This window comes from Micromys minutus, assembly GCF_963924665.1.
Source record: "Micromys minutus genome assembly, chromosome: 3".
Taxonomy (NCBI): domain Eukaryota; kingdom Metazoa; phylum Chordata; class Mammalia; order Rodentia; family Muridae; genus Micromys; species Micromys minutus.
Window position 1 is genome coordinate 46,644,598 of NC_137972.1, and position 27,132 is coordinate 46,671,729.

The following is a 27,132-nucleotide window of genomic DNA, read 5'->3' on the forward strand; positions in this document are numbered from 1 at the left end:
GTTTGCACATGGCACACATAGCCTAGATGTGTAGTCGTGTACCATTAGGTCTTCATAGGTATGCTCCGTGATGTTGTTCGTGTCTCAGAATGTATTTCTCCTGGGTGGCATATGTTGTAACTGATAACTGGAAGCCTCCTGGGAGAGCCCCTTGCAGTGCCTCTGGTCGCCATGGGAAGAACTGAAAGATGCTTTATAGTCAGCGGTCCAGAGGAATGGAGGAATAAGATGGCAAACAGGAAGGCTCAGTTTGTAGCCTGGACCAGACACCGCTTCCTGTGTTTCCAGCTTTCCAGTGGTGAAGGATACGTCAACCTGAAAGCCAGCCTTCTGTCTCTCCTTGGGATCTATTATAACATCTTTATTACTTTTCTTTTTAATTTTTAAGTAACAAACCTTAGATGGCTTTAACGGAGAGAGTCAAGGCTGCTGCCCTTTGTGGTCCCGGCTTTCCCCGTCCCCTGGTTGATGCTGTCCATTTACAGCAGAGTGATTGAGTTACATCATTATCCATAGGCGGAGCAGGAGGCCCTGCACTGAAAAATGCCTACCAATGCACTTAAGGTATTTGTTGCAATCTTGTCAGCTGCTGTGGAGACTGCACAGCTTCTCTGTGACACAGAAAACTCTCCTTGTTTAGATGCACTGTGCTCAGTTTCATCCTAAAAGGTCCTATGTCTGCAGTCTGGTGAGGAACGGCAGGGAAGCAAGCGGGAAAGAATAACCCTCTTCATATCTTAGGACACATTTGAGAGTAAGTGGATCTAAGACACAGTCCAATTCCCGGAGACTAAGTTTGTTTGATTTTTTTTTTTTTATGGTCCTTATTTGTCTGCACAAATGTTGCATTTAATCTCGAGCTAAAATTAGACTGTGGATCAGAAGAGAATTGAGATTTCCACCAGCCCGAATCTGGATGTGCGAACAGGCTGAGTTTTGGTTACACATGGAGAGAGGAGGCAGCTAGGAAATTGTATGATAGCTACTCTCCGTTGTCCCACTTAATGCTGTATGATGGTGCCAGTGGTGGCTGGAGTCAGAGGGCGCACCAGTGAGGGCACTTGCTCTGATTTGTGGTGAACCAGGGCCTTGTTCATGTTAAGCAGCAGCGTTGCTTAAAGGGGAAAAGTCCTCACCTTCTTTCATTAGTCTGAACTGATTATAACACCTCTGGTTAAAGCTGGCTGACAAGCTTTATGGAATTGATCATTCAACAATCAATAATTCTTTACCTGTTTTTATATAAATACAAGTACTTAAAAATGAGTATTAGTATGTTTTCACCTTATCAGGGTAGATGCTCTGTCCGTCTGTCTATCTACCATCTGTCTGTCTGCCGGTTTATCTATCTATCTGTTGGCAGTGCTGGGGATATGCTAGGCAAGTGGCCTACCACTAGCCCTCAGCCTCTATAATGGTGTATTTTTAAATTCCTTAGGTGGTAGCCACTTCACAAAATAGAAAAGGGAAGGAAAAGAAGTGGGGGGTGTCACTACTGAAGTATTTTCTCACACACTGAGCTCTCAGGGAGACACCTCAGGAGTTCTCCTCCCTGCCACAAAAAAACCTTTATCCATCCGGAGGGCCTTTGTGAAATATCCTTACCAGCTCCCCCTGGATTGCCAGGGAATGCTCTTTTCCCTCTACCCTCACTGACGGAAGGAGTAAGAGGCCTTGCCCTGTGCACAGTAATCCAGTAATCAAACTCCGTCCTGACTTAGCAGCTTTCAGGAGGATTTTTTTTTTTCCTGAAAAGATCTCAGAGTCTCTTGTGTGAAAACTGGTTGGAGAAAGAAATCGAGAGATGATGATGATGATGATGTTGTTGTTCAAGTCGTGGGACATGCAAGGCTCTCACCGGGCTCACACATCTCCCTGCTATTTGTCACCCTCCGTCTTCCTGCCCTTGCCCCGTACATTTCTGCAGCTTCTGGGAGCAGCCACCACAGCAGTAGCTCTGGGGTTTGGTGAGCTGCAATCTGTTAAGGAGATAAATAATGTGCTTGGCACGACACTCCTACGCCCCTCTTTAATTTGTCTTACACAAGGAAAATTATAATTAAATCATTCAGGGTAAACCCTTGAGTGTAGAGAAGGGAAGAGACACACTTTGGTAAAGATTGCCAATAGAAACCCACTTCCCCGAAGCGCCGGGTGGAGATGTCCGTCAGCACTCAGCAGCCTGTGAGGAGGAGCGGCCCATGTGATCTGTGAGGCGGATGCCAACACTCAGATCAAGGCTTGTTAAGATCCTGTCGTCGTAGATGGTCAGCATCGTTAGAATTCAGTGCGGGTGCTCTCCTTCCCTATCTGAGTCCCTCCTGACAATTTAATACTGTTTATTGTGCTGATTATCTATAAAGCCATTGGTGGAATAAACACCCCTGTCGTCAGTGCCTGTGAGGAGCGAGATCAAGCTGAGCGCGCCCTGAGCTAAAGGAGAGACGAGCAGGTGCGCTCAAGCCTCCTCTCCCTTGTGTTGCTGCCACGGAGTTGGAACCTCTTAGGGTTAGACAGAAGTGACACGCGGGATGCCCGCACACGTGAAGACATTACCTTGTTCACTTTACTTGTAGACAGTCTCCCTTCAGGAAATTTCAAGTTTTGGTGTGGGTAAACAGAATCAACAGAATGCAAATGAAATGTTTATTAAAATGCTAAATTTAGTAAGCCCTTTGAGCTCCTTGGATCAAAGCAGCTATGTAAATACAAATAGCAATTACGACTTAAGTAATTGCTTGAATGAAAATTCTAAATATCACTTTATATCATGGTGCACCAGGGAAGGGATGGCGCATTAAATCGGCCCCTTCTTGCTGCCAGTTGCCACTGGACTCCTTGCGTGTGCAGTAACTCCTTTTATTCCTGGGGCTTCTGAGAAGGCAGTGGGGCGTGTTGCCCCATTTTACAGACAAAGAAGTCGAGTTACAGAAATTGCAGGACAGCTCTATAGTTGTATGCCTGATTTGTGCCATAGCCAAGATCCATATTCAAATCTGACTTTAAAGTTTTTTCCATTTGGTATAGGAGTACTTAGGTGAAATTTAAAACCAGTGTCCCTAAGAGAATATTAAATGTAATCGAAGTTCAGCCAAACAACTACTAATGTGTGCATAGTGCAACATTTGAAGGAAAATAAGTTCCCTGTTTATTTTTCTATAAATAAAAATAGTGTGTAAGTCTTTTTATCTCTGATGAAGGGGGGTGAGATTCATCAGATACAAATCACTCATGGTCTGAAATAGTACATGAGGATAAAAAAATAAATCCCCTGCAGGAAATACATACAGACAAATGCAGTCAAGCCTGTGTCCTTTACAGACATCCCCTCGCTTTCTGTACTGCCTTATAAATCGTGTGTGTCCTGGCTGAATGTGTCTGCCTTCTTTCTGCAGTCCAAATTAGGAATGTTGTGTCCCCCACCCCCATCCTCAGATGTTTTACTTCAGCCATTAGTAGATGTTTTATCACAGGTATTTCTCCGAGTCGCAACATTTGTTGCAAGACTTCCTTAAAGCCTTGGGCTAGAGAGTGTCCTCTCAGCTCTGTAAACATGTGGTTGCATGGCCAATGCTGCCTCAGAAGCCACCTCTCAGACACAGGTGAGCTGTACTGGGGCTCTTCGCTGTGGATCTCAGTTCAGGCCCGGCATTGCTCTGTTTTCAAGCTCACTTCCTGGCATGGGCTGCACACTTGGCAGCCGCCCTCAAATAAACCCTGACCACTTCTGCTTGGCTCCTGTGCTTTGGACTTCTCCAGCTTCTTCTCAGTTTCTCTGTCTGATTTGTGGCCTCGTAGACACAGTGCTGTATATTTGTCTGTATCTCAGAAACATTTGTGTTTTTAGTCCCTGATACTTGTGAACATCAGGGAACTTGGAAATCTGGACTTCCCTGGTGTTTTTGATTTGCTTACCCTTTGGAGAGAGAAAAAAAGTAACAAACAAATTTTGGTTGATAAAGAAATGTTGGTGCCCTTGGCTGAATTACTAACATTCTAGAAGTGTGTTTTCAGAACTGTTCTGGGCTCAGGAACCTTTAACTTTGCATATTCTCACAGTGACATTTAGGGGCCCAGTGAATCTGAAATTTCAGCAGTAAATTCAAGTTTCCACTTTTGTGAATAATACTTTCACACTGAAATTTTTTTGTTTCTTGTAAATCACGTTGTTTTCTATTTCTTTTTATTTAAAGCACTGAGAAAACTCACTCCCTGACCTCATCATTCTTTCCATTAAAACATTTCTGAAACATGCTACACAATCAAATACCAGCTTTGCATGTGTTGCACCTACAAGCTGCCATGTTAGACACTTATGGAGTAACACATAGGTGCGCACTGGGGGACCCACCAGCTAAATTCAGCCTCCCTGCTTAATTCTATAAATAGTTTGTTAGGATAGAGATGTGCTCATTTGCATATTTTCATATTTCTCAAAATTGCAAACACAAGTATTGTAAACCTAAGTCTCGTGACCTACGGAAAGCAAAGATACTTACCAAAGCAAAGGCGGGGTATTTCCTAAGCTGGGGAAACTGCCTGCTTAATCATTAGGCTGTTTCTCAGATCCTGCAGTGGTTTGCTTGTTTCTAGGTATTGGAGATTCAGGGCAGAAGAGATTTTTGTTGAATGTTGTACTTTCCAGGCCCCTCTTTGTAGGACTTGGGTTCCTTTGCTCTATTATGGGGCTTTTGAATTAGTATTTGTCACACAGATACTCTGGCTGTTTAAATGTGCTCACCTGGAGTTGTTTTGTGTCTTTACTTGAGAAACTTAGGGGTCTCAGACCTAATAAACATGGATAGACGTTTGCGTAAGTTCCCCAGAACTTGGTCACAGATACTCATTTAAGTTTGAGAAAACCGCTTCACCAGGCCATGAGCTGATAGGAAAGTCTCTTCTGTCCCCATTAGTTTAGCAATCTAGACATGTACACAGAACTAGTGGCTTGTCACTCTTACATGGACTCATAGCGTGGCATTAGCCCAGTCTTGCCCATGTTTTGACTCTGTAGTCAGAGGCAAGTATCAGAACCTCTTTTGGGTTCTCTGTCTTTCTGTTCTTGGCAGGTGAAGGTGATGGTGCACGGTGTATGTGAAACTCTGTGCCCAGTGGGTTTAGCAGAGGTCTTGATCTTGATTTTTTTTTCCTTTCTAATCCACACGGTAAAGTTTTGTCTCCTTTGCACAGATGTTGTATCCAGACTGCAACAGATGTTAAAACTTGCAGAAGTCAGATTAGTAGCTAGGGATCACCCAGGGGACTAGACTAGACTCCAGGTCTTCCTGACCCTCAAGTACTTACTTAGTTCCTAGCGGATATCTCATCAGAACTACTATAACTCAAAGTTGGACATTTGATTGGTCAAATTCAGAGATCGAGACTTGGAGGCTGTAACCCCCAATGGCTGTAGTCTGTTTCCCAGCCTGTCCGCCTGTACTGATAGAATGGGAAACAGTTCCAAGAACGTCTATGGAATCTGTTGTCTACCTCTTGCTTGTCAGGTTTCAAAGAAGGGGGTAGGTTACTGGAACGTAAATGTGGGCATCTCCTGAAGGGTAGAGCACAGGACAAGGGGTCATGGAGAACGGGGCAGGTGCTAAATGAAGGCTGTGTGGCAGTCATCTTGCTGGAAAGACAAGTCCTGTCCTCATCGCCAGCGAGGAAGTAGCCCCCTGGAGACAGACATATTCTTGCCTCTGTCAAACAGGAGCACCCTTGGGCTCAGCAGCCTATGGGCTGGCAAGCATGCTACAGTGTGTGTGGCAGCGATCGCCCTGGGCTGCAGGGATTTATATGTTTGTTTCATTGCTCCTAAGCGATCCTTCGGGTCTCTTTAGAAGGAGGAGAGAAAATTCTTTCTGGGAAGTATGGCACAGTACCTCATCACCCACCCCCACCCTCGTCACCTACACATGCAGGGAGGGCGCAGAGCGGAAACACCCGAGAATGTTGGAATGCCGTAAGGGAAAGGTTTGTAGATTTTTTTTTTTTTCTTGACTGTTCACTTTGTGGAGTGATTAAAAGAAGGGGAACCAGCGATCATTCTCGAACAGCTGTTATGTGGTACCTCAGTAAAGTGTCTTTTACCATAACATAGCATCATTAGGCTCTGTAAATCTTACCCTGTTTATTGTGCTCAACTGACAAATGCTTCCCAATAAAGTGACATTATTGGCTGGAGGAGCTATGTTCATTTTATAAGTTTCTCTTAGATTTAGCTGATTTTAATTTTTCCCTCTTTTTATGTTGGACGATACGAATCCGTAACTGTGCCTTATCTGCCAGGTTTTCCACCCCAAATAATATTTCAGGCCTCGTAGTTTTGCTCTTGCGGACATTCTCTTCTATGCAGGACCATTGCCAATGGGAGTTCATCGCCTGGTCTGTGGGTGGTGCCTCCCACTCTGGAGTTACTGTCCCCCACCTCCAAACATGAATTTGCATGTATTCTAATACTGACAGCTCACTGAGGGTGTAAAGACAGCGCCTGCCAGAGAGAAGCGAGAACCAGGCTTCGGGGGCCCTTAACGGCCCCTCCTATGGTTCTGGGTTTTTAGTCTTTACCTGTAATGGCTCATGCTGAACCTCATGCCTTTACTACCTGGATTAGATGAGATGTTGTTTTCAGTGGGCATTAGCCATCGAGAGGAGAAAGGGAAGCCTAGAGCGTCCACCTAGGCTGGCACGTGCCTTGTCTAGGTCCCACTGTCGTTCTATCCTCATATGAATGGCAGGTTCCCCTGTTCCTCAGTCAGTAACGGGGCCATTGCTAGGACGTCACCTTGCTGTCATCTCAAGATTCGTAAAAATGCTCATCTGCGCTGTTCCCCGGCAGCTCTGCAGTGTTTGTTTCCTGCATCCGTCTTGCCCCAAGCCTGGCTTTGTGGGCCTTTGTAGGGGAGAAAACCCCCTCTTGCAGGCTGGCTCACCGGGGTGAGCCACATGAGTGCCTTACATATGTACAGCATTGCCTGAAGTTCTTTATTCTACCCCCTTTTGTGATCAGTCAAGGCCCAAGTATATTATAGAGTGTAGTCTCCTCATTAAAACAATAGCGAGAGCTCACAAAGGGAAATTGTTAATATGTGTTCCCGCCTGTCACTTCTGCCCGCGTGAACACCGAAGATAACCGCTCCTTTGGGAAACTACTTCGGAATTGAGCAACACATCCGCTAGCCAGAGAATTCTCCTAACTGCAATTTTCCTTTTTGTGTGTACTCAGAAATAACATCCTTATGGGCTGCTCAGTGCCATGGTACAGACAGAGCACAATTGCCACAGCCCAGGTGGCGTTAATATGGGACAATCCCCCGGGCACATGTCGCCAAGAGTTGTACAGCTTGTTCAGTGTCTTCATCCATATGGCAATCTGTCCCATTCACAGAAAGGCATCAGGGCTGTGCCGGGTGGGGACCGTGGTCAATGTAGTGTGAAGAGTCAGGCTCTGTTCATGACCGCCTCCCTCATATGGCATATTTAATTGTAGACCAGCCAGCATGCGTCTCTTCCCCCTCCCCCGCCCAGATACACACACAGTAGCACATGCATGCAGTCTCATGACACACACACACTTGATTACTTATTATTCAGTTTCAGGAGCACATGGCTAAGTTAGCAGGCAACATTCTAGTGCACAAAACTCCCGTGCTGATTAGGAAGTCAGCTAACAACCCACACAGAGGCCTTCCTGGCTCTTGTTCAGGAGTTCAGCTTAAGCACTATAGGCTTGTACTAAAATTCTTCCAGACACGGACACGGTTTTCTTGTTCTCTGTGGTTTTTCTTCCTTACAAATAGTAAATATTTTTATTGTCCAATTTGAACTGTTGAGCTAAATAACTTTAGTTTCTAAGGCTTAATTAAAAAAAATAAAGGTGTGTGTGTGTGTGTGTGTGTGTGTGTGTGTGTGTGTGTGTGTGAAAGAGAGAGAAAAACACAGAGAGAGAGAGACAGAGAGAGCACACTAACATTAGAATGGAAAGAGTAAAATGTGCCCTGGAGAGTGGGGGACCCTCCATGACTCTGAGGTAAAAGGAGGGATGTTTTTAAAGGCACTTGGGACATTTCACCAGAAGGCACCACAGGCTTCATTTAGACATTGGCCCCACATCTTGTTCTGCCTTTGTGTAACTATTTGTGTTCTTGTTTGGTAAACAAGCCCCATAGCAACCATGGGCCATGCTGTGTTCTACCTATAAGACTTCCCTAAACAAACAGACTCTCCTGACCTTCAGCTTAGAGCCCTTTAACAGACCTCAAGGGAGGCATCTCCAGGCAGGCTGGCCTCTTTTTCTTTCTTTCCTGGCTTTCCTTTTTAGAAACTACCCTGAAGCCTGTCTTCGAGGAGCCTCTCACACAGTTTGTGTTTTCCACATTGGCTGTGAATAGCGACAGAGCTGAGGACCTGTGGTGACGGGCAGAAGGAAAAATGCTCCCTAACATGTAGGGGAAGTGAACTGTGTGCAGTGTGTGCTTTCAGAGAGGCAGGCTGAGTTCCTTGGTACAATTCAAGGTCACACTGTACATGGTGTCTGTGGTTACATCTCTCCTTTGTGTCTAAGCCACCGATGGGAACGTTCTGGTGCACACGAGCCCCTTTATTCAACTCACATTGCTCCATATGAGTCATAGCTATGACAAGAACGAGACATCTCGTGTTAAAGATCAGCGTGAGAGATAAATGGCAGTTTACTTTAATTAGAAAAAAATTGACACCAAGAGCTGGGAGAATCCAGTGGCTTTTGAATAAATTAGAGGATGGTACAGACTGGAATAAAAAGAAACTTAACAAGGACAAATGGGAAGTTGTCTAGAGTTCAACAACAACAACCCCCCCCCCATGTTTCTAAGTAGGACACACGTCAGGGGACAGTAGTAACTAACATATCTGTTCGACCAAACTTGCCCAGTGACAGCCACATACCAGGCATCTAGGCTCCAAGAGTTACAGCTGTGTGGCTTCAAAGTGTTGCCTCCAAGAAGACACACTGCAATAGAAGAGAAATAAAGGAACACAAGGCCGTAGGGAAAGACAGCTCAATGGGCCAGGAAGGTCCAGGAAGGAGTTTAGTGTTGCCATGTGGACTTAAGGTCACTAACTGGATAAACGGGCAATGCAAAGCAGGTCAAGGAATAGCTCTCCAGCTTCCGGGGCACAGCAGACGCAAAGGTCCTGAGGTAGAGGCAGAAGTAGAGCCTGTCCTGACAGGCTACTACTACCCTGTCTTATTTGGGTCGTGGTCTTTGTATGGGGAGATGTTAGGGACACACTCACTAAGGCAAAGCTGTATAGACCAAGTTAATTCCACTTGATAGGCCCCTGTTTTCTATCTCTGGAGTTAGTATCATGTGTCATACTAGGTCTGGCCAAGAGAATAAACCACAGCAATCAAAGAACTTATAAATGGTCTAGTTGCCTGCACACAGTAGGTCCCCATTAACACTCACTGTTGTTATTACTATTGAACATACTTATCAACAGATTCAAAACAGGTGTGTTTTGTCCCATTGTAGTTTCTGAGTATTAAAAGCTGAAGGTGATACAGTTCCTCCCCTTCAGGGTCTCTGTTTAACCGGAAAGACAGATGTGGAGACAGCCACTTGTGACAGAAGCATCCAGCTAACTCTAACACAGTGTAAGATCTGCTAAAAACAAAAATGGCCGCTAGCAGGATAGCTAAGTACAGTTCCCCCTTCACACATGTGCCACCCTTGAGGATTTCAAATGCGCCGGACCCCCAGTGGGGAGTTCAGCTGTCTCATCTAAAGTCACCTCCCTTGTCACCCATCATAACCAGCTTGGCGCTTAGCAGGTACTAAATCCACTGCAGGGACTGGGTATGATGGGGCAAGAGAGTGGACCAATGAGATATCAATGGACACAGACCTATTAGTAGCCCTTCAGAGTTTCCCATCCTTTGGCCCACTTGTTACAAGTCCCATCTGAGTAGCCTGAGGCATGACTTGCAGAGGTTCCTAGCAAGTAGATCAGTTAGGTCTCTGCTTAGTGTAGATTTTATGCCTAAAGAAACATGCACAGGAAACACCTGGAGGGCTGGCTGAGCGGCAGGTATATTTGATTCAGTAGGTGAGGGTGACGATCTAGCAATTGATGTCTTTATCAGCCGTTTTCTAAGAACCTCTTGGTACCTGTATGCTGCGCTGTACTGTAGAGGTGTGTGAGGGTCCTTGCTGATGTCCTCTCACTCACTGGTCAGAGGGACAGGGAGTCAGTGTATAGTGTGGCAACTGGGAAAATCTGAGTCTCACTGCCAAGACTTACCACTCCAGAGAGAGAAGCCCTTAAGGCCAAGCGCAAAGGATCCTGGGGGTGGCCTTTGTGTTATCTCTGGTTTTGTCTGTGTAAAGTTTTGTATTTGTTTTTCCCCGTCTACCGTGATTCCACCCTTGCCTGAGCTCCTGCTGCCACATCACAGCACCCTGTACTAGAGCCCTGTTTTGTCCCCTCTTCCCTGCTGGGGAACTGGACATAACCATTTTAGAATAAAAGTGCCAAGTGCTCATAGCCCATGCCACTATAGCTCTCAGCATTATTAAGAACCAAAAAACAAAACCAACAACATTTTTCTCCTGTTAAATGACTTTTGACTCATGTCACACATGTGGTATTACACTACCCATGGTACACAGCAAAAGCTGAGAGTAAGATGCGTGTGCCTATACACATTTCAAAACCGCATCCACACATGCTTTAGACATTTTGGTGTCACATTAGTCACTTGGAAAGTGCAGGTACCTTGATTTGGGAACTCTGAGCCGTGATGCTTACCCAGTGACCATTAATGAACTAGCATCTTCTGGGGGAAAATCATCGATGTAAAGTAGTTTTGTGTTTCTGAGAAAACAAAAGCATGATTGTTTTGAGGGAGTGGCAGTATGTCCCCTCGCCTAACCGTTCCTCTCCTATCTCGTCTCCTCATCTGGCTGCCCACGCACGATTCTTCCACTTCTGGAGAATGAGGACACTCCTGGAAGTCTCACGTTGACTGACACTTAAAGCAATGGTGTTGGGATCTTCAGCTGAACCACTCATTGGGGTTCTGGGTGTTACACGTGTTACCTCTGACATATGGCCAAGGTTCCATGGTGACCCCGTGACTCACCAGTGTATACACAGAGAAGGAGATCCCTGCCTGGTGGCGTTAATAACTTTTGGATTAGTGGCCCCTGTGTCTGTGTTGACACAGTTGCTCACAGCGCTCCTTGGAAAGCTTTCTTAATGAGACACTGGTGTTAATACAGCCCATGGTATAAAGCCTTAGTTACCAACTCTGAACAGGCCTAGCCAGTGTCTAGAACAATGGCTGGATTTTGGCCGCCTCTCACTCTTTACCTGTTTATTCCCTCACTCAACACCTTGCAAAAACAGGTGTTCTGCCTCTGTCACTACCTGCCCTGTCTGCTGCACTGAGGTCTGAAGACCCTGCCTGGCCAGCCTTGAGTTCTAGAGTTCTCCCCACCCTCACCCCCACCCCCATTCCATTGTCCTGCTGTGCTCCAGACTCCTTGTGAGTTGGAACACAGATACCAAGTTCCTGTTGGTCAGAGTAGCTTAGAAAAGGGGGCGGTGGGTATTTCAGGTCGCATTGGTGATATGATCAGTGGGTGAAGCAGGTTAACATCCAGACATACCGCCAAGTGTGATACTCAGCCTTTAATGCTGAACAGCCAGCTGATGGCCAGCCACAGAGCTAGGCCATACATGAGATGTCCCCACCTCCACAGTAAGTAACCAGCTCTGCACTGGATATCAGTCCCTGAAGTGGAGGCCCTTGTGGGTCTTACCCAGTACCTATAGGATGACAAGGTCCTTCCTCAGTAGAAATGAAACATGCAGTGTGTCTTCAGAGTTCTGCTGTTGTGTTGGTGGCATAGAAAGCTGGACGTACAGCTACTACATAGCTCTCCTGGAGGCTGGAGCTTGTGACTTTACAGTCATATTAACAGGTGCCTCTGTTGTGGGGTTTGGCATATTTACCTGTAGGATTATTTGTGGTGCTCTCTTTAAAGCAAGTCATTTAAAAACAATCAAAATTGAGCACACCTCATGGCACTTGTGAATCACCTAATACACATACACTGTGTCTGCGGGTCCTTCTCATTCATGCCTGTTCCATCTGGCTTGTTAGCACACCTTTGAGTAAGGAGTGTTTGTTACATGTGGGTATTTCAATAGGATTCCCTTCTTTTGTAGAGGAAAGGACCTTGGTTACGTATATACTGTACTAAGTACTTCTACCAGCTTAGTGCATGGTACACATAATAGGTGTGTACACATACCATGCACACCTAGCTTCAGAGAAAAATTCAGAACTTGGACTCACTGTCCCCCCACGTCTCTTTATCTTTTATACAATTCTTTTACCTCCAGACCCAAGGGTAGAATCCAGGCAGATCTAGAGTTTGGGGACTGAATTTTAGAGATGTTGTCCTGTTTGTAGGGTCAGTCAGCCATGTATGCTGGAATGTTCTTGACCAGCGTGATACTTGGCAAACATAACCCAGCAGCTATGGTTCAACATGTCTCTCCTGGTCCAAGTCAGTGTTTCATAAACAGAAAGAGAAAAGGGCCTGTCATTGGCCTTTCCCGTTGGTATGTTTGTGTGCATCTCAAAAGCAACTGGAGCCTTATGTTCCAGGGGCCAGGGAGCCTTCTCAGGAGCCTGTGGCTGTTAAACAGCAAGGCCACCCAGGGCCACTATATTACCTGTCTCTGTATCTCAACCTTGCATTGCAAACCACATTAGATAGAAAATAGTTCTAAGTACCATCTTTGAGCCCAGCCATTCTGAGATTAGCCACAAACAAGGGGTGTCTTAAGATTCCTGTCATTTAAATTTAAACATATGAATGACCCAGCCACACCAGTAACTCCAGGAACTTACCAGATATGTAGACTCCTGGGCTCTTCTCCTGGACTTCAGCATCAGAATCTACACAAACCATCTCCAGGTGATTTCTACCTTGCATCCTGTTTGAGAAGGGCTGTTCTTAGAATAGTACTGGAGTGAAGGGGTTGAGTGTCCTGAGCCCTACATACAGCATGATAGGCCTGGTCACCCTCTATGGGGACAGTCTTCTCTTCTGTTCAGTTTTGGACATATATACCTGTTACTGATTTTTAAAAAATTAACCTTTATTTTTATGTATATGTGTTTTTCCGGCCTTATGTCTGCGCAACACATGGGTACAGGAGGCCAGAAGAGGGCATTGAATTCTCTAGGACTGAAGCTATAAACAGCTGTGGGTACTTGGGATTGAACCAGGGTCTTCTAGAAGAGCAGACCATGATTGTAACTACTGAGCCATCTTCCCAGCCCCCCTGTTAACTGCTTCGTAGTTAATACATTGTTTAACGAGTTTTGTAAAATGTTAAGGCTGAGCAATTACGATGCTAACATATTCAGCACAGTGTCTTGTGACCTCCGTAAGCAGAAGGGTGTCAGTGGAAAGTGGGAGTATTTGCGTGCTGTTCAGATCCATTCAGCTCGCCGTGAGTAGGCCAGGCCCTGAGACCCTGCAGGACCAGTGAACCTGCATTTGTCATGATACTGCACAATCAAAGCAAGCATCCAAAGCAGCCTGTATTTCAGAAGTCACATTAGTTAGGGGACTCATCTGACCTCATCTTAAGGCACAATACTAAGAACAGATATGAATAATAACCTCTATTATTGATTAAAAGCACAGACCTGGAACTTAGTAGATTAATCCACGGTCATTTCAGTTGCAAGTCATCCTGGTGACTATCCTGTCATCAGGGAATGTGAAATTCTGTGAACATGATTTGGAAAGGAGCAGACCGTTGCGAGGATGAGCTTTCTGGGAAGGGGAGTTGAGGATTCCTCTATTAAAGAGAAGCCTGTGCGTTTGTTCTGGTGTGCTAAATGCTGTGCTGATCTTTAATTTACTCTCACTAAATGGGTTAGGGAACTGAAGTAAAACACCTCCTTTCTCTTTGTGGCAGTATCTCAGGAGCACGAACTGGTTTAGTAACAAACAAGTGGCCGGTGAGAGGGACAGTTAAGGCTGTTCAGTGTGATGTCTTTCTTATTTGTAAATACTTGGTGTGCCTGTAGAGGTGTCTCTGGGACAGTGAAGGACAAAGGATGTTTATACAGAGTTGTGTGGAGCACATCTCCCTGCTGGAGGCATGGGTCTTCTCTCTCGCTCCCACACTGTGTTTGCTCTTTTGTAGGTAGGTCAAAGACCTTTCTCTGCTACAGAATAAAGCTGGAGAAAATGAACCTGACCATGGGGTACTCAACAGACAAAGGAGCCTCCGTCTTCAGTACACTGGATGCATATCTTAGAGCCAGAGTTTCATAAGTAATGGGTTGTCTGCTAGCTCACTCAGTGGAAGTTTGAGTGGTGGGAATAAAGAAAGTGGCCTCTTGGGGACAGAAGAGAGTCCATCAGGAGATTGCAGCAGACAGGAGTTAGATGAGAGGGTAGAAGCCTGTAGATAACATGGCACCTCACTAAAAAGCATGGCTCACATGGTATCCATTGTTAGCATAAATCTTGATGGCTGGTTGGGTACAAGATGTACCACATTGACGTATTTTAGCTTTTGGCAGAAGTTTGGTGGAGTTTTTTGGTGTTTTATTTTGTTTGTTTTGGTTGGTTGGTTCTTACCACAGGGAGGGCCTCCTGTGTGGTTGGTTCCTTCTGTCTTTTTAATGAGGAAGCAGAGAAGCCATTGGCACAGTAGTATCAACAAATGGAGACTTCATTGGCTGAGCTCCTGACTCCCTAGGAAGAAATACTACACTCTCCACTATCCCCACCAAGTATATATCCACTTCCATGTCAAAGACATACACACCACATCCTGGAAGGATTTGTCAGCTCATGGAAGTTCAATGTGTAGGAAAAGTTTTTAATTTTCCAAGGCCTTTAATTCTTCAAGAGGTCTAGTAGCTAAGACTTTAGTTAAAAATGTATTTATTATTACTGTTCCCACTCATCAAACCCCAAAGTTACCTTACCACTGAATTTCATTTTAGGCATTGTTTGATGAGGTTTAGAGATCTTTTCTGAACAGAAAATGGAATGAATGGGGCACTACACAGAAAAGGGGGTCTGTAGCCAGTGGAGTTAGTAACACAGTCCTGAACTTGTGTTCATTTGACCGTCAGCAAACGCTGGGGCCACTGAGTTGAGAAGGCAGACATCTTTTCCTCAGATTGTGCTACATGATATTCCAAAGATAGAACCAAGCCTTTGCATGCATCTCATGCAAAAGTTGACTGAGGGTCGATCACAGAGCACAAGAGAGGGGAATTTATAAAACTCTCAGAAACCACAATCTTCTCCACCTTCAATTAGGCAACAGTGTCTTCAGTGTTGTATCAAAAGTGAAAGGAAACAACACAAAAATGCCTAAATTGGACTTTATCAAAATTAAAAATTTGTGTGCTCCATAGTACACCACCAAGAAAGTAGGAGACAGTCCAAATGAGCATAAATATTTGCAGTTACAGCTGTTGAGACATTTGTATCCAGAAGAAGAAGAAGAAAAAAAGCAACAGTAAAACAATGCAGTTAAAAATAGGCAAAGGATTTGAGTATTTATCTAAGGAAGAAATGTTTCTAAGGAACAGACACAAGTGGCCAGTCAGCCAGGAAAATACATTCAGCCCTACCTACTCAGTAGGTGTAAACTGGGGTTGGGGGGCAGGGTGATGGTGGACAAGCTCCCCTTCCATGTGGGCTGTTGAGTAAATGAGGAGCTACAATAGCAAGTGTTAGGGAGAAGGTGGGGAGGTTGCAGCAGCCTTTGTAGGAATGTAACTTAGTGCTGGGACTGATACAAGTTACCATGTAACTGGATATGAGTGACCAGCCTAGAATCAAGGACTTGAGAGCCAGAGAAAGAGATGACAGTTCAAATCCTGCCGGATGGATGGATGGATGGATGGATGGATGGATGGATGGATGGATGGATATATCTCACAGTAACCATATATAAAATTCTGAGAAAAATCTTTAAATGAAAAAAAATCTTAAATATATTTGAATAGGTACATAAATGGATCTATCTATAACAGCAGTGTTCATAGGTACCAACAAGTGAAAAAGCCCAAATTGTTCACAAATTATTTGCTTTAAAAATATGCTGCATAACTATAGTAGAATAGTATTGAGCCATAAAAAAACTGCAATTTGGATGTGTTAGCCTCTAAAACATGCTAAGTGAAAGAAGCCATACACCAGTGAGCTCCTATTGTCTGATGGTGTTTATATGAAATGTACAGTACAGGCAAGTGTCTGGGGCTGGAAGCAGATAAGTGATCAATATGGGTGGAGACTGCAGGCAAGGAGGAGGTAGGGAGTGCCTGTTGCTATGTACAGAATTTCTATAGAGACGACACAGTTCGTTTCTAATGTGTCTGCAGTAATGGTTCTGTAGCTACAAATATACATAAAATCAATGAATTACATATTCTAAGGGAGTTAACTCTTCAATATACAAAGCATGATTATATGGAACAGCAACTACAGAATCATGATCTTAAGCAGTTACAAAGAGATCAACATATGACTTAACTTATCAAGTGCATGCCAGCAAATTAAAGTACAGTTCATAATTTGGGTGTGTTGGGTGGATAGGGAGAGGGGCGTACACCAATAGACACTATTGTTGGTTCTTGCTACAAATGAATCAAGTTTTAAAAGAACAAGTAGGTAAATTTGCGGTAGGACAAAAATGAGCTCAGGGGAAACTGAGAAGACAGGCTGGACCCTGTGCCCCTTGTGTTGAATGTTTAGTTGTAGCCTTCATCGATGGAGGAATTGATACATATATCAAAGCTGATGTGCAGGTTGGCAGGGCATGTTTGATTTAGTGAGGTCTATAGTATGTCTCCTTAGTCAAGAATTCCTTTGGTCACCACAGGTTCCCACAGCTTGGGCATCACCGAAGTCTGCACACTGTAATCTTGAGACATAGTCACTGTGGCAGGTGACAGGGATAATTTCAGTTTCCAGTTTTAGCCAGTCAGCGGATGGGGGGGGTTGTACAGGGAATTCACTCTCCCAGACTAATCCAAGAGGCCTGAGGATGTAGCTCAGGGATAGCATGCTTGCCCAGTATTCAGAAGGCCCAGGGTTCAAGCTTCATCACTGACTGAAAAGAAAATCTTTTCCACCAGCAATGTGGAAGTAAAGACTGTGGCTGCTGTATGTCAATGTCGGAAAAATGAACCGAACAGAAATAGCATCGCAAATGTCATTGGAAACGGAGGCGTCACACCATAGCAAATGTAAAGGCATCAATAAGTACCATGCAGTGTCTGGAGTTAGCTCATATCTGTATGGAACTATGCTTTCCCTGGCACGGAGACTCCTTCACGTCTGCGACGCTACCACTGTTCTCGTGGTAAATTATATTTAGTTTTTACGTAGCACGGATTATCAGAAAAGATTTAAATCAATTGGCTTTTCTGGAATGTATCTGTCTGTGTTGTATATAGTCTGAATAAAATTTAGCAATACAAATTGTCTCCGGCAATACTTTCTCCTGGGCGTTTGCATAATGCTGGCCTTTATCTACAAGAATAAAAGGAAACAAATACTGAGTGTATCACCCAACAAAAATGAAATAGGATGAGGCGTGTGCTGTCTTCAACACTTGATCTTAGTCAAAGGCCAAGCAGCGATGCTCTCTTCCCATTGACCAATCTCCACAGCATTTATTGAGCATGATATGAGGTGCTCAGTATGTGAGAATTAGTGATCACTGCCTATAGGAATATTAAGCTGAGAGTTATACTGAAAGAAACTAAAATTTTATTGAACATTTGACCCGGGGCCTGGCATAGTATAGTGTACATTTGTAATCTCAGAATTTGGCAGGTAGAGACTGGAGGATCAGGAGTTTGAGGTTATTCTTGGCTGTGTGGAGTTCAAAGCCACCCAGGCAAAGAAAGAGAGAGGGAGGGGAATGGGAAAGGGAGTAGAGAAAGGAAAGAAAAGAACCAATTGATGTAAACTTTTCAGTTTCATTTTGAGTAAATGTGTTTGAGCATCTTAAAAGCCAGCGTGGTGAGCATTTCTCACAGACATAAATGGTCCACTCCGCCATCACAGTCACCTGTAACTAGTTTCTGTCACACTGAGTCTTGGTTGCCTCTATCAGCAGCCCGTCTGCCTGACGTCTTTCAGCCTGTTTTTGTTTTGTTTTGTTTTTCCTGGAGCTTGAAATTAATCAAAATTGATAAGTTTGTGTTTTCTTTCTCGGCCGTTTTGTCAGAAGCCAGAAAGCAGTGCACATCTAATACTCCTTATACTCTCTTGGTGAAACATCAAAGGTTCCTGTCTGGAGGTGTGGCTGGGCTGCTTGGTGGTCGTGTACAAAATGACCCGGGAAGCCAGACACCAGCCTCAGCCATGGTCCTGATGGCTGTGAAACTCTCCCGTAACAATAGAGCCAATGGCAGACTGTGAATCCAGTCTTGACTGGTGCTTGCTGGTCTTCCTACTGTGTGTGCGAGTGTATGCAGCCTTTGACAAATGCATGTCAGCGGGTTCCTACAATCCACAAAATAAAAACCTCATAAAAGGTGTAAGAAGTTGTAAGGTCATAAATACTCAGCCTTCCTTGGCTCCTAAATACATCTCCCAGGGTGAATTGTTGGTCTCTGAAGAGTCTTTCCAGAAGTTTCACTAGGGTACCACTGCCAACCTCTTCCTCCATCCAAATCTAAGTATTTCTTCAGGCAGTGGAATATTCAAATGTATTCAGTTACACAGTACGCAGGGAAAGCTGGTGAGATATGGAGCAGTGACCACAAAAATGTGACCAGTGATGTCTAGGGTGGGGTGGGGTGAGCGGATACTGTGCCAGCCAACTCAGCACTGACAGCAAGAACATGTGATCTTTTTAGAAGAAGCAAAGGTGGTTTCAGTTAAATTAACAAATAAACATGTGCTTCTGTGCATAGGATTGTTGTTTGTTTAGGCTTTGGGTATCGGGACCTAAGTCTTCTCTCCATCCTGTAGCTGATTCCAAGCTGAAGTAGGAGTAAACACTTGGAGGGAAACAATTCTTACTCATTCTTGACTAGACTGAGTGATTCCTGGCTTCTACACTGACAGACACAGCACAGGGTCAGTGGTGCTGGCGCTGGTTAGAATCGGGCTCTCAGGAGGCACAGCAGATACTCTTTACTAGTGAAGTCCATCTTACTGTCATTGATTGGTTGATTCTGAGTTTCTCTGAATGTGTCTTTTGGTAGCAATCCCTGTATGCCAAGGTGGTTAGCCTAATACATTTTATCTCTGACATTATTTATTATTATTAGTGTGCTGCTTACAGAAATGACGCATTTTTGGGCTCTCTCTCTCTCTCTCTCTCTCTCTCTCTCTCTCTCTCTCTCTCTCTCTGTCTGTCTGTCTCTCTGTCTCTCTCTCTCTTTACAAAGTGACAGGACTAGAGAGATGCTTCCATGGAAAGAGGACATACTGCCCCTGCAGAGGAACGAAGTTCACTTCCCCAGCACCCACACGGTGACTCACAAACTATTTAACTCCAGCACCATAGGATCTTGTCATCCCCTTCTGACCTCTGCATGCACCAGACACCCACATGGTACACATATATACATGCAGATAGAACATATACATACAACAAAAATAAAAATAGTAAATGTTTACAAAGCAAATTGGCACTAAGTGTAAAAATTATAGTTCCTCATGCTTTTTGGTTTGCTGAAAGCTATACATTTAATATGCATTTTAGGATATTCTCAGTATTTTCCAAATTTTTCTATATATACATTTAGACACACATGCATATATGTTCTTCAATATAAGAAAACACTTCAGTTACCTCTCATCAAATAGCTAAAGGAAATAATGGGGTAGGGATTCTTCTGAAAGCATTCAGAAAAGCATCTTTAATAAACTGTGCCTTTACTCTCAGGTTGCATGAGGATTTTTGGTGCCGTGCCTGCGAAGTAGTCTTTCCATGCTAAGATTATTAGTGATTCGTAACTGCTCATGCACAAATCCAAACCTTTGTGCTGTCCAGGGGAATTATACCCCTGTGCTTAGAGAGTGCCCTCTGCCATTGACTTCACAGTTGATAGCCTTATTCTCTGGTTTATTTCCTTTTCTTGCAAGGTGGACATTTTTGCTACCATTACATAATACTGTTTTTAATTCATTTTTCTTTTGGTTCCCATGTTTATTTTCTTTCTGAGAGCAAAAGTACCTTATTGGTATTTTCAAGTTGTTAGCTTTCCAGCAGCGTCTCTGGCATGTTCAGTCTGAATGTCTGTGAGGGGAAGGTTTGGAATCTGCTAGCTCTAGAGTGGTTATATTGTAAGGGAGGGAGCCAGGAACATCAGTTTGTATCTAAGGATGTGATACATGAACAGGCATCTTACTGTAGGTTAAAGTACAAGACAGCTGTGTGTGTGTGTGTGTGTGTGTGTGTGTGTGTGTGTGTGTGTGTGCATATGCCCGCATTTGTACATGTGCATATGTTTGTTCATACATACATATCTGTTCAAACCAAAGAGAGGCATCAGAGTAAGTTGCATGGTTTCCCTTCCCATTCTGTGAAGAGAGTGCAGGCTATCCCTTCCCTTTCTGTGAAGGAAGTGTGGCTTAGTACAGGCCAGAACTCCCTTCATTCTACATTTCTGTTTGATGCAATCTAAGGTTATGGAAGTGACTGTAAAAATAATTTGTCTGAGGGAAATGTGGATTGAGAAAATATTTAAGACTATGTCTAGCCTCCTCCCTGTGCACCACATGGTTCAGATCAAAGCATCCCAGTGGCTATACCATTACTTATCCTTTGGAACCCTACTGGAGCATTAACCCTTTCCTGCCCACATTTAGTTTACTTTGTTGTCAGTAACTTGGGAAATACAAACTTCCCACCACCACAAGTTAATTCTAAGCTAATTATTGGTATGGACAGATTTGCCCTAAAAATATTTTTAGTATTGCACATTTTAATAGTATTTCCTAGACAAAATTAATTTTTTAAAAAAGAGGACCAGACAATTCAATTTTGTGAGAGCTGTTTTCATAGAGAGGAGGGGAGGAAGAAACATGTCCTGTATGGAAAATGTGAGAGCCACAGAGCCAAACAGATTTTCCAGTCGTCTTATGCACACTCAGAATGGCCATTTTGCAGCAGCCTTTGCTGTCTGAGTAGAGAGTTTTGCTTCAAACAAAACCCTGTCAATTTTTTTTTTCACACGTGGAGGTGTGTTCCTAACATCAGGTAATTATTCTTAAATGTGTTTAGAACATAATCTCCCAGCTCATAGTTTAACTCTTGCTTTAAAAGAAGAAAGAAAAGGGAAAAAAAGAGAGAGAAAATAGTCAGGATTGATTAGATTCCTTGGGGGATGAGGATGTGAGCCACGTGGATGCTCCAGGTAGTGTTTTACTCACTGCTTGCCTTGTGTTTTCTCTTGCAGCTTGTCCCATGAGGAGCACCCCCACAGCCACCCTCTCTATGGACACGGGGTGTGCAAGTGGCCAGGCTGTGAAGCAGTTTGTGACGACTTCCCTGCCTTTCTAAAGTAAGGACCATCTGCCTTGCCTTCTCTGTCACACAGCTGTCCTTCCCGCTGTCCTCCTTCACCCCTCAGGTTGTCTTCCTGTTGTAGACTGTCACACCGTCCTTCAGAGGGTGACTTCTGAGTCACCATCACAGGGACGTAAATCATCCATGGGAAGGAGACTTCAAGGGAAGGCCCCAGTACCAGTCAGTCTGTGAGACCAACCCTGATGCAGAGAGAAGTCCAGTGTGAACCTTATTTTGGCTCTCCCTGGTTTTGCACATATCCCAGTCTAACTGTAGAAAATTGGTACTGGTGACTGGTCCTTTGTAGTTCAGTGACAGGGCCCCTTCTTTGACATGGGATCCTGAGACAATGCCACCATTTTGGTTTCTTAACCTCTCTGTATTGGGTGACTTCTGTTGAGATCATTCTCCTTGAAGGGAGAAGTGGGTAGATGTAGGATGTAAACTTGGGCTGTCTCATCCGAAGCTGTGGAGCTGATAGTCTCTGCCAAAACAGACTGCTCGCTTCTCCATTTGAAGTGGATCTCTCTGCCTCCCAACTCTGAATTCCCTTCCCTTCCTTTCCTTTCTTTCCTTCCTGTGTTGTCAAGTTGGTTAAAAATTTGACCAGCTACCATGTGTTCTTGGCATCACTTATAAACAATATGTTGAATCCTTGACCAATGGACTGAATACACTAAGTGTTCTATTGCTGTAAAGAGGTACCATGACTAAGGCAGCTCTTAAAAGAAAGCCTTTAATTGGGACTGGCTCATAGCTGTAGAGGATTAATCTATGATCACAATGGCAGACAGCAAACAGGCAAGGGGCTGGAGCAGCAGCTGAGACCGTTCTCTCGTGATCTGCAGGCAGCAGGCAGAGAGAGACCCTCTGGGTCTGGTGTGAGCTTTTGAAACCTCAGAGTCCACCCCCAATGACACACCTCCTTCGGCAAGGCCACGCCTCCCAGTATTTCTCAAATAATTCCAGTAACTGGGACTAAACTTTGGAATCTATGAACCCAAGGGGACCATTCTCATTTAGGCTACCACAAAAGTATCATCTTCTATTTAGCATTCATCACATATAACTTCTGTACATCAGGGCACATGATGGTTTCTCTAGGGTGAGAGCTTCCCTTATTGCTATCTTTATGGACCTGACAGGAACACTGTAATGCAGCCACCCCTAGAGATACTTGTAGTATTGTCTGTAGGTGGTTTCATGTGAATCTTTTATTATGATAGCAATGCTATAGGAGGCTTTGAACTTATTATATAGCTTCTCATAGTATATTCTTTACTTCAAGATTTTTCTGTGGTCAGTGCACACTTAGGTCATGTCCCAAAAAACTAGTAAGTGTCAACATCTAGAGCAGCAACTGTCCTCTCCAACTGCATCCATAACATTTAGATAAGTGGACACTAGCTCTGTCCTCTTTGTAGCTTGCTCATGGAATCTGTTTTTTTTTTTTTTTTTTTAATTTTTTTTACTACCATCCTGTCTTTTGCCTAATCATATTTATCCAATGAGAGGAAAAGATCTTTGCAGGATGCCCCGAGAAACCCTGATTTGCCTGGCTGAACCAATGCTATGTAAATACGTTACTGATCTCACTCTCCCGTAGAATGGCTGACAGGCACCGGTCAACATGATTTATGTTTATAAAGTCTTGGAGTATAGAACTGCTGTTGTCACTCATGTGACATGTCTCATCAGCTCCAGGGACAGAAAAGGCAGTGTCAAATTTGACCCATTTAAAAACTTTGATTAATGGTCAAAGTATTTTTATCCTAATCATCTTCATATCATAGGTTCATGTGCTGTGAGCTGGCAGTTAAGCTAAGGCTAGGTCTCAGGATATAGAAAGAGGGAATAATTCAAACCGCTTCTAAAGTTGGAGAGAGAAAAAAAAAAAAAAAAAAAAAAAGATCTTTTGAATTGAAGCCTAGATTTACCTCCTACAAACAAGAAGCCCGTTCACCACTCAGGATGTTAGGAGCCTGACTGTGAGTTGGAAACCCTCTCTCCAGCCTTTATTGTGGTTTTGCACATGGCGTGACATGCTCCTGGTTCCTGTTTGCTCAGCGGAACTGGAGTGCCTGCTGTTAACTTGCACTATAGCTTGCTTATTTCCTACTGTTTGCTTATGTGCCAGTATTTTTCAGAAGACTTTGTTTGCAAGTTGTACGAACCTGACGTGAGTTGATAGAAGGAAACGGATAGAGGCAGTGGGTGAAAATGAGCAGGTATAGACCGGAACTCCTGGAGCACTGCTAGCACCAGGCGTGTCAGGATCCAGGTGGCTTGGGGTGTGTTGTCCTTTGGGGTTCCCATTAGTTCTGACTTTCTCTGTTGCCTTTATTCTTGGAACTTTTCTAATTGGAATGGGAGAATACAGGTTTGTATGTCATGGGATTATGCCTCCCGAAGTGCATGCTTTTCTCCTTTCTTCCTGGCCTTGTGTAGAGACTCCCATCGGTCCAGACTTAAGCCCCCTGTTCTAGTTTTGAGCCAAGCTCCGCTCCATTTCTGCCTCCAGAGCACAGGGACTCATACAGATGATGCATCTGGGAATGGGGATGAGACTTGAACCCAGTAAACAAAAGTGAGCCTTCCCGTGGCAGAAGCCCAAGTTAGGATCTCCTTTTCCCCTCCTTTTGCAGCAAGATTTTAATGCTTAGAGATCCAGCCCTATCTTTAGGTTCAGGATCTTGCCTAATGAAGTGGAAAGTAAGTTATCCTGGAGACAGAGGAGCACATCTTCACTCGGCCCCAAAGAGAAATCATTCCACTCTAGGTAAACTCTTGCAGTTCCAATGGAAGCCGCATGGTTTCCTTGACTTCTAGCACTGTTATGGGAGATTAATAGTTCAAGCATTTCTCCTCAAGTTCCTGGGTGGAAGTTCCTGAAAAAATCTCCTCAGCTCTACTTGTCCATAAGCTCCGCCCATCCTTAAGTGTGGTGTGAGCACATTAACACTAGTCACTTTTTAATGGTGTCTTATTCAACAGTCTTAAATATGCAGTGGAAAAATATGCAATGGGCACAGTTTCAGATATGTAGTAATATATATTAATGCATATTAATTTTATCCCCTCAACTGCCTGGGAAAATGTCATAGTAGCATTTTGAATACTCAGTTAAGGCAGTAGGGATCAGAGAGTTTGAATGATTTACCCAAGGTCACCCAGCTATTGTGAGTTCTGGGCTTTACTGTCACACTGTACCATATGGGAGAAGTTTTCTAAATGAATGAATTGCTTTCTACTTGTTTTAAAGGCTGATCAGGAATGAAACCACTTTTATGGGTGATTGTTTGTGTAGATTTGTTACATCTCAGTCGCTGTTGGCATGTGTACTTCGGTGTATTAATGGTGATCTCTTAGAATTTTTAGACCCTAAAGGCGAACCATGGGAAGTGCCTTTACTCAGCACTTATAAACACTGGCACTTCTCATATACTTAAGGATAACTTAGGAACAGTAGTTTCAAATATCCAGAAATTCCCAACCTTGTATTTAGAGAAGTCATTGATGACTGTTCTCTGAAATACTGTAAAATGTTTACTGTCTAGTCCTGAGGGTGCTCTGGCATTGTGGAGAGTCAGTACAGTAGACTTTGCAGGCTTGAGTCCTGGCCACCATCACTCCAAAACAGGGAGAGTCCACGTGAGGAAGAAGCCTGGCTGTACCCCTCCTATCAGCCAGCAGATGGCCTCTGACCTATGGTCACATTTTTGGCTCTACCCCCATATTTCCAGTTTGAACACTGCTTTGTGCCTTTGTGATCAGGGGAATGTGCATGCATGGGAGGGCCTGTGATTTCCCCCAACACCCACAAGTTTTACGCCTCTGGCTCTGGGGTTCTCCAACCCAGCATCAGACAGGTTTGCTGTCTGAAAGAAACACGAGGACTAGTTTTGGTTTCCAGTGGCATGTGACTCCAGGTAGTAGGAGTGAGTAATTGTCATAGGAGTCAGAAAACGTGCTTTGGGATACAACTCCAGTTCAACAATCGCAGTTGATGGAGAGAGAAGACCCAAGGACAAAGGCAGAAGTGTATTTTTCTCTTCTCGAAGAAGTATTAGAGTTGATGGGAAATGAAAAACAGAGACTTTATAAACATTATGCCTTCACCACGGGGTTTGTTCATAAGGCGAGGGTGACCACAGGACTTTTAATTTCAGAGATATACACTGCTTGAAATGTACGCTGTTGTCTTTCCCTCCAACCTGCAGAGACCCTGCCCATATTCTTCCCCACACAAGTTGAACTTTCAGTTCTGGGCACCGTCTTCTCTCTCTCTTAAATCTCCCTAACCAGAGTTGTCATGTGACTGGTATTTTGGGGGTTCAGTGATGCCAGCAGGTGCTCGTGCTGCTCCGGTGGCATCTTAGTGCTCATTGCCCGAATCCTCCAACCAAAAAGGAAGCTCATGGCCGTCTGAGGGGGAAGCTGCTATACTGCACCATCTTCACCCAAGACAAAGGCACAGACAAAGAGAACAGCTTCCACTAGGCTTTGGAGAGGTAGAGAGTGGACTAGAAAGTTTTCAGTCTGGGCCACATTTCCTCATTTTCTAGTGTGGGATCAGATCGGGCTGCATTTTCCACAGTGCTTGGAGATAGTGCCTTTTTCTCTACTGCACACTCCTCTGCACCCCGCCTTGCTTTGGAGGTGGAACCCAGGGCTGGATGCATTCTGGGCCATTGCTGTGCAAGACCCTAAGTAACACCCTACCCTCCTAATTAGTCTTCTGTGTGATTTGATCACTTTGTATCTTTGCATAGTATTTCATTTGAAAAGCCCACCCCCCCACCCCCAGGGTAGTTTTCATGGAGAAAAGTTCCATACAGAAAGGCAAACAAAACAAAGACACTTTTACACGTTAGTCAGATATGTGTAGTTTATGAAAGCTGAGAGGCCTTTTCTGGGGTTCTTAATGGGAGAAATGAGAATAGCATGGACGAGAATGGCCAGAGATGGAACTTTGACCCTTTGCAGAAGGTTGGGGGGGGGGGGCGCAGGCTGTGGGCAGAACAAGAGGGTTCTTTGGTAAATTGCTTTAAATGTTTTTTTTTTTTTTTTCCAGTGAATTCAATTCTAGTTTTCAAAACGTGGGAGAGAGTTTCACGTGAAAGAAACTAAGTGTGTTCTGTACTGTTTTCACAAGTGTTTTTATCATGGTAACATCTTGTTTACTTTAGTTCCCTGCCTAAAACTACTTGGAACATGTTAAGAAAACATTTCAAGAAACCCCCGACAAAGAGGCCTTTGTTTCTCAGCCGTGGAGAGGCTGCACGCCTCACAAAGGTGTTAACTTCCAGCCCCTTAAGCACTTCCACACAAAATTCCAGCAACTGTGTTTGTGGTTTTGGAAAAACAAAGCGATGCTAAAGGAACCAGGTATATGCTAATACATGTCTAGGGAGGCCGGATATCATAAATTGTCTCAAACCCATTTGTGGCTCTCGGGCTTGCCTGCCTGAATGTTCTGCAGGGAAATTATTCCCAGTTAGCTCAGGAGCAGATGGGGGGATGGCTGCCCTTAACTTAGGTGTGTGTAAATTGAGG

The 27,132-nt window shown here is 44.2% G+C and overlaps 1 protein-coding gene across 3 annotated transcripts in view; it reads left to right on the top strand.

Annotated features, from left to right (window-relative positions):
* Window positions 1-27,132, top strand: part of FOXP1 (forkhead box P1) — a 143,702-nt gene that overhangs the window by 71,841 nt on the left and 44,729 nt on the right. For all 3 annotated transcript variants that reach the window (XM_080914723.1, XM_080914721.1, XM_080914722.1), the window contains exon 6: window positions 21,467-21,571. In XM_080914723.1, coding sequence (XP_080770849.1) covers window positions 21,467-21,571 — 105 coding nt within the window. The remainder of the gene's footprint in view (window positions 1-21,466; window positions 21,572-27,132) is intronic.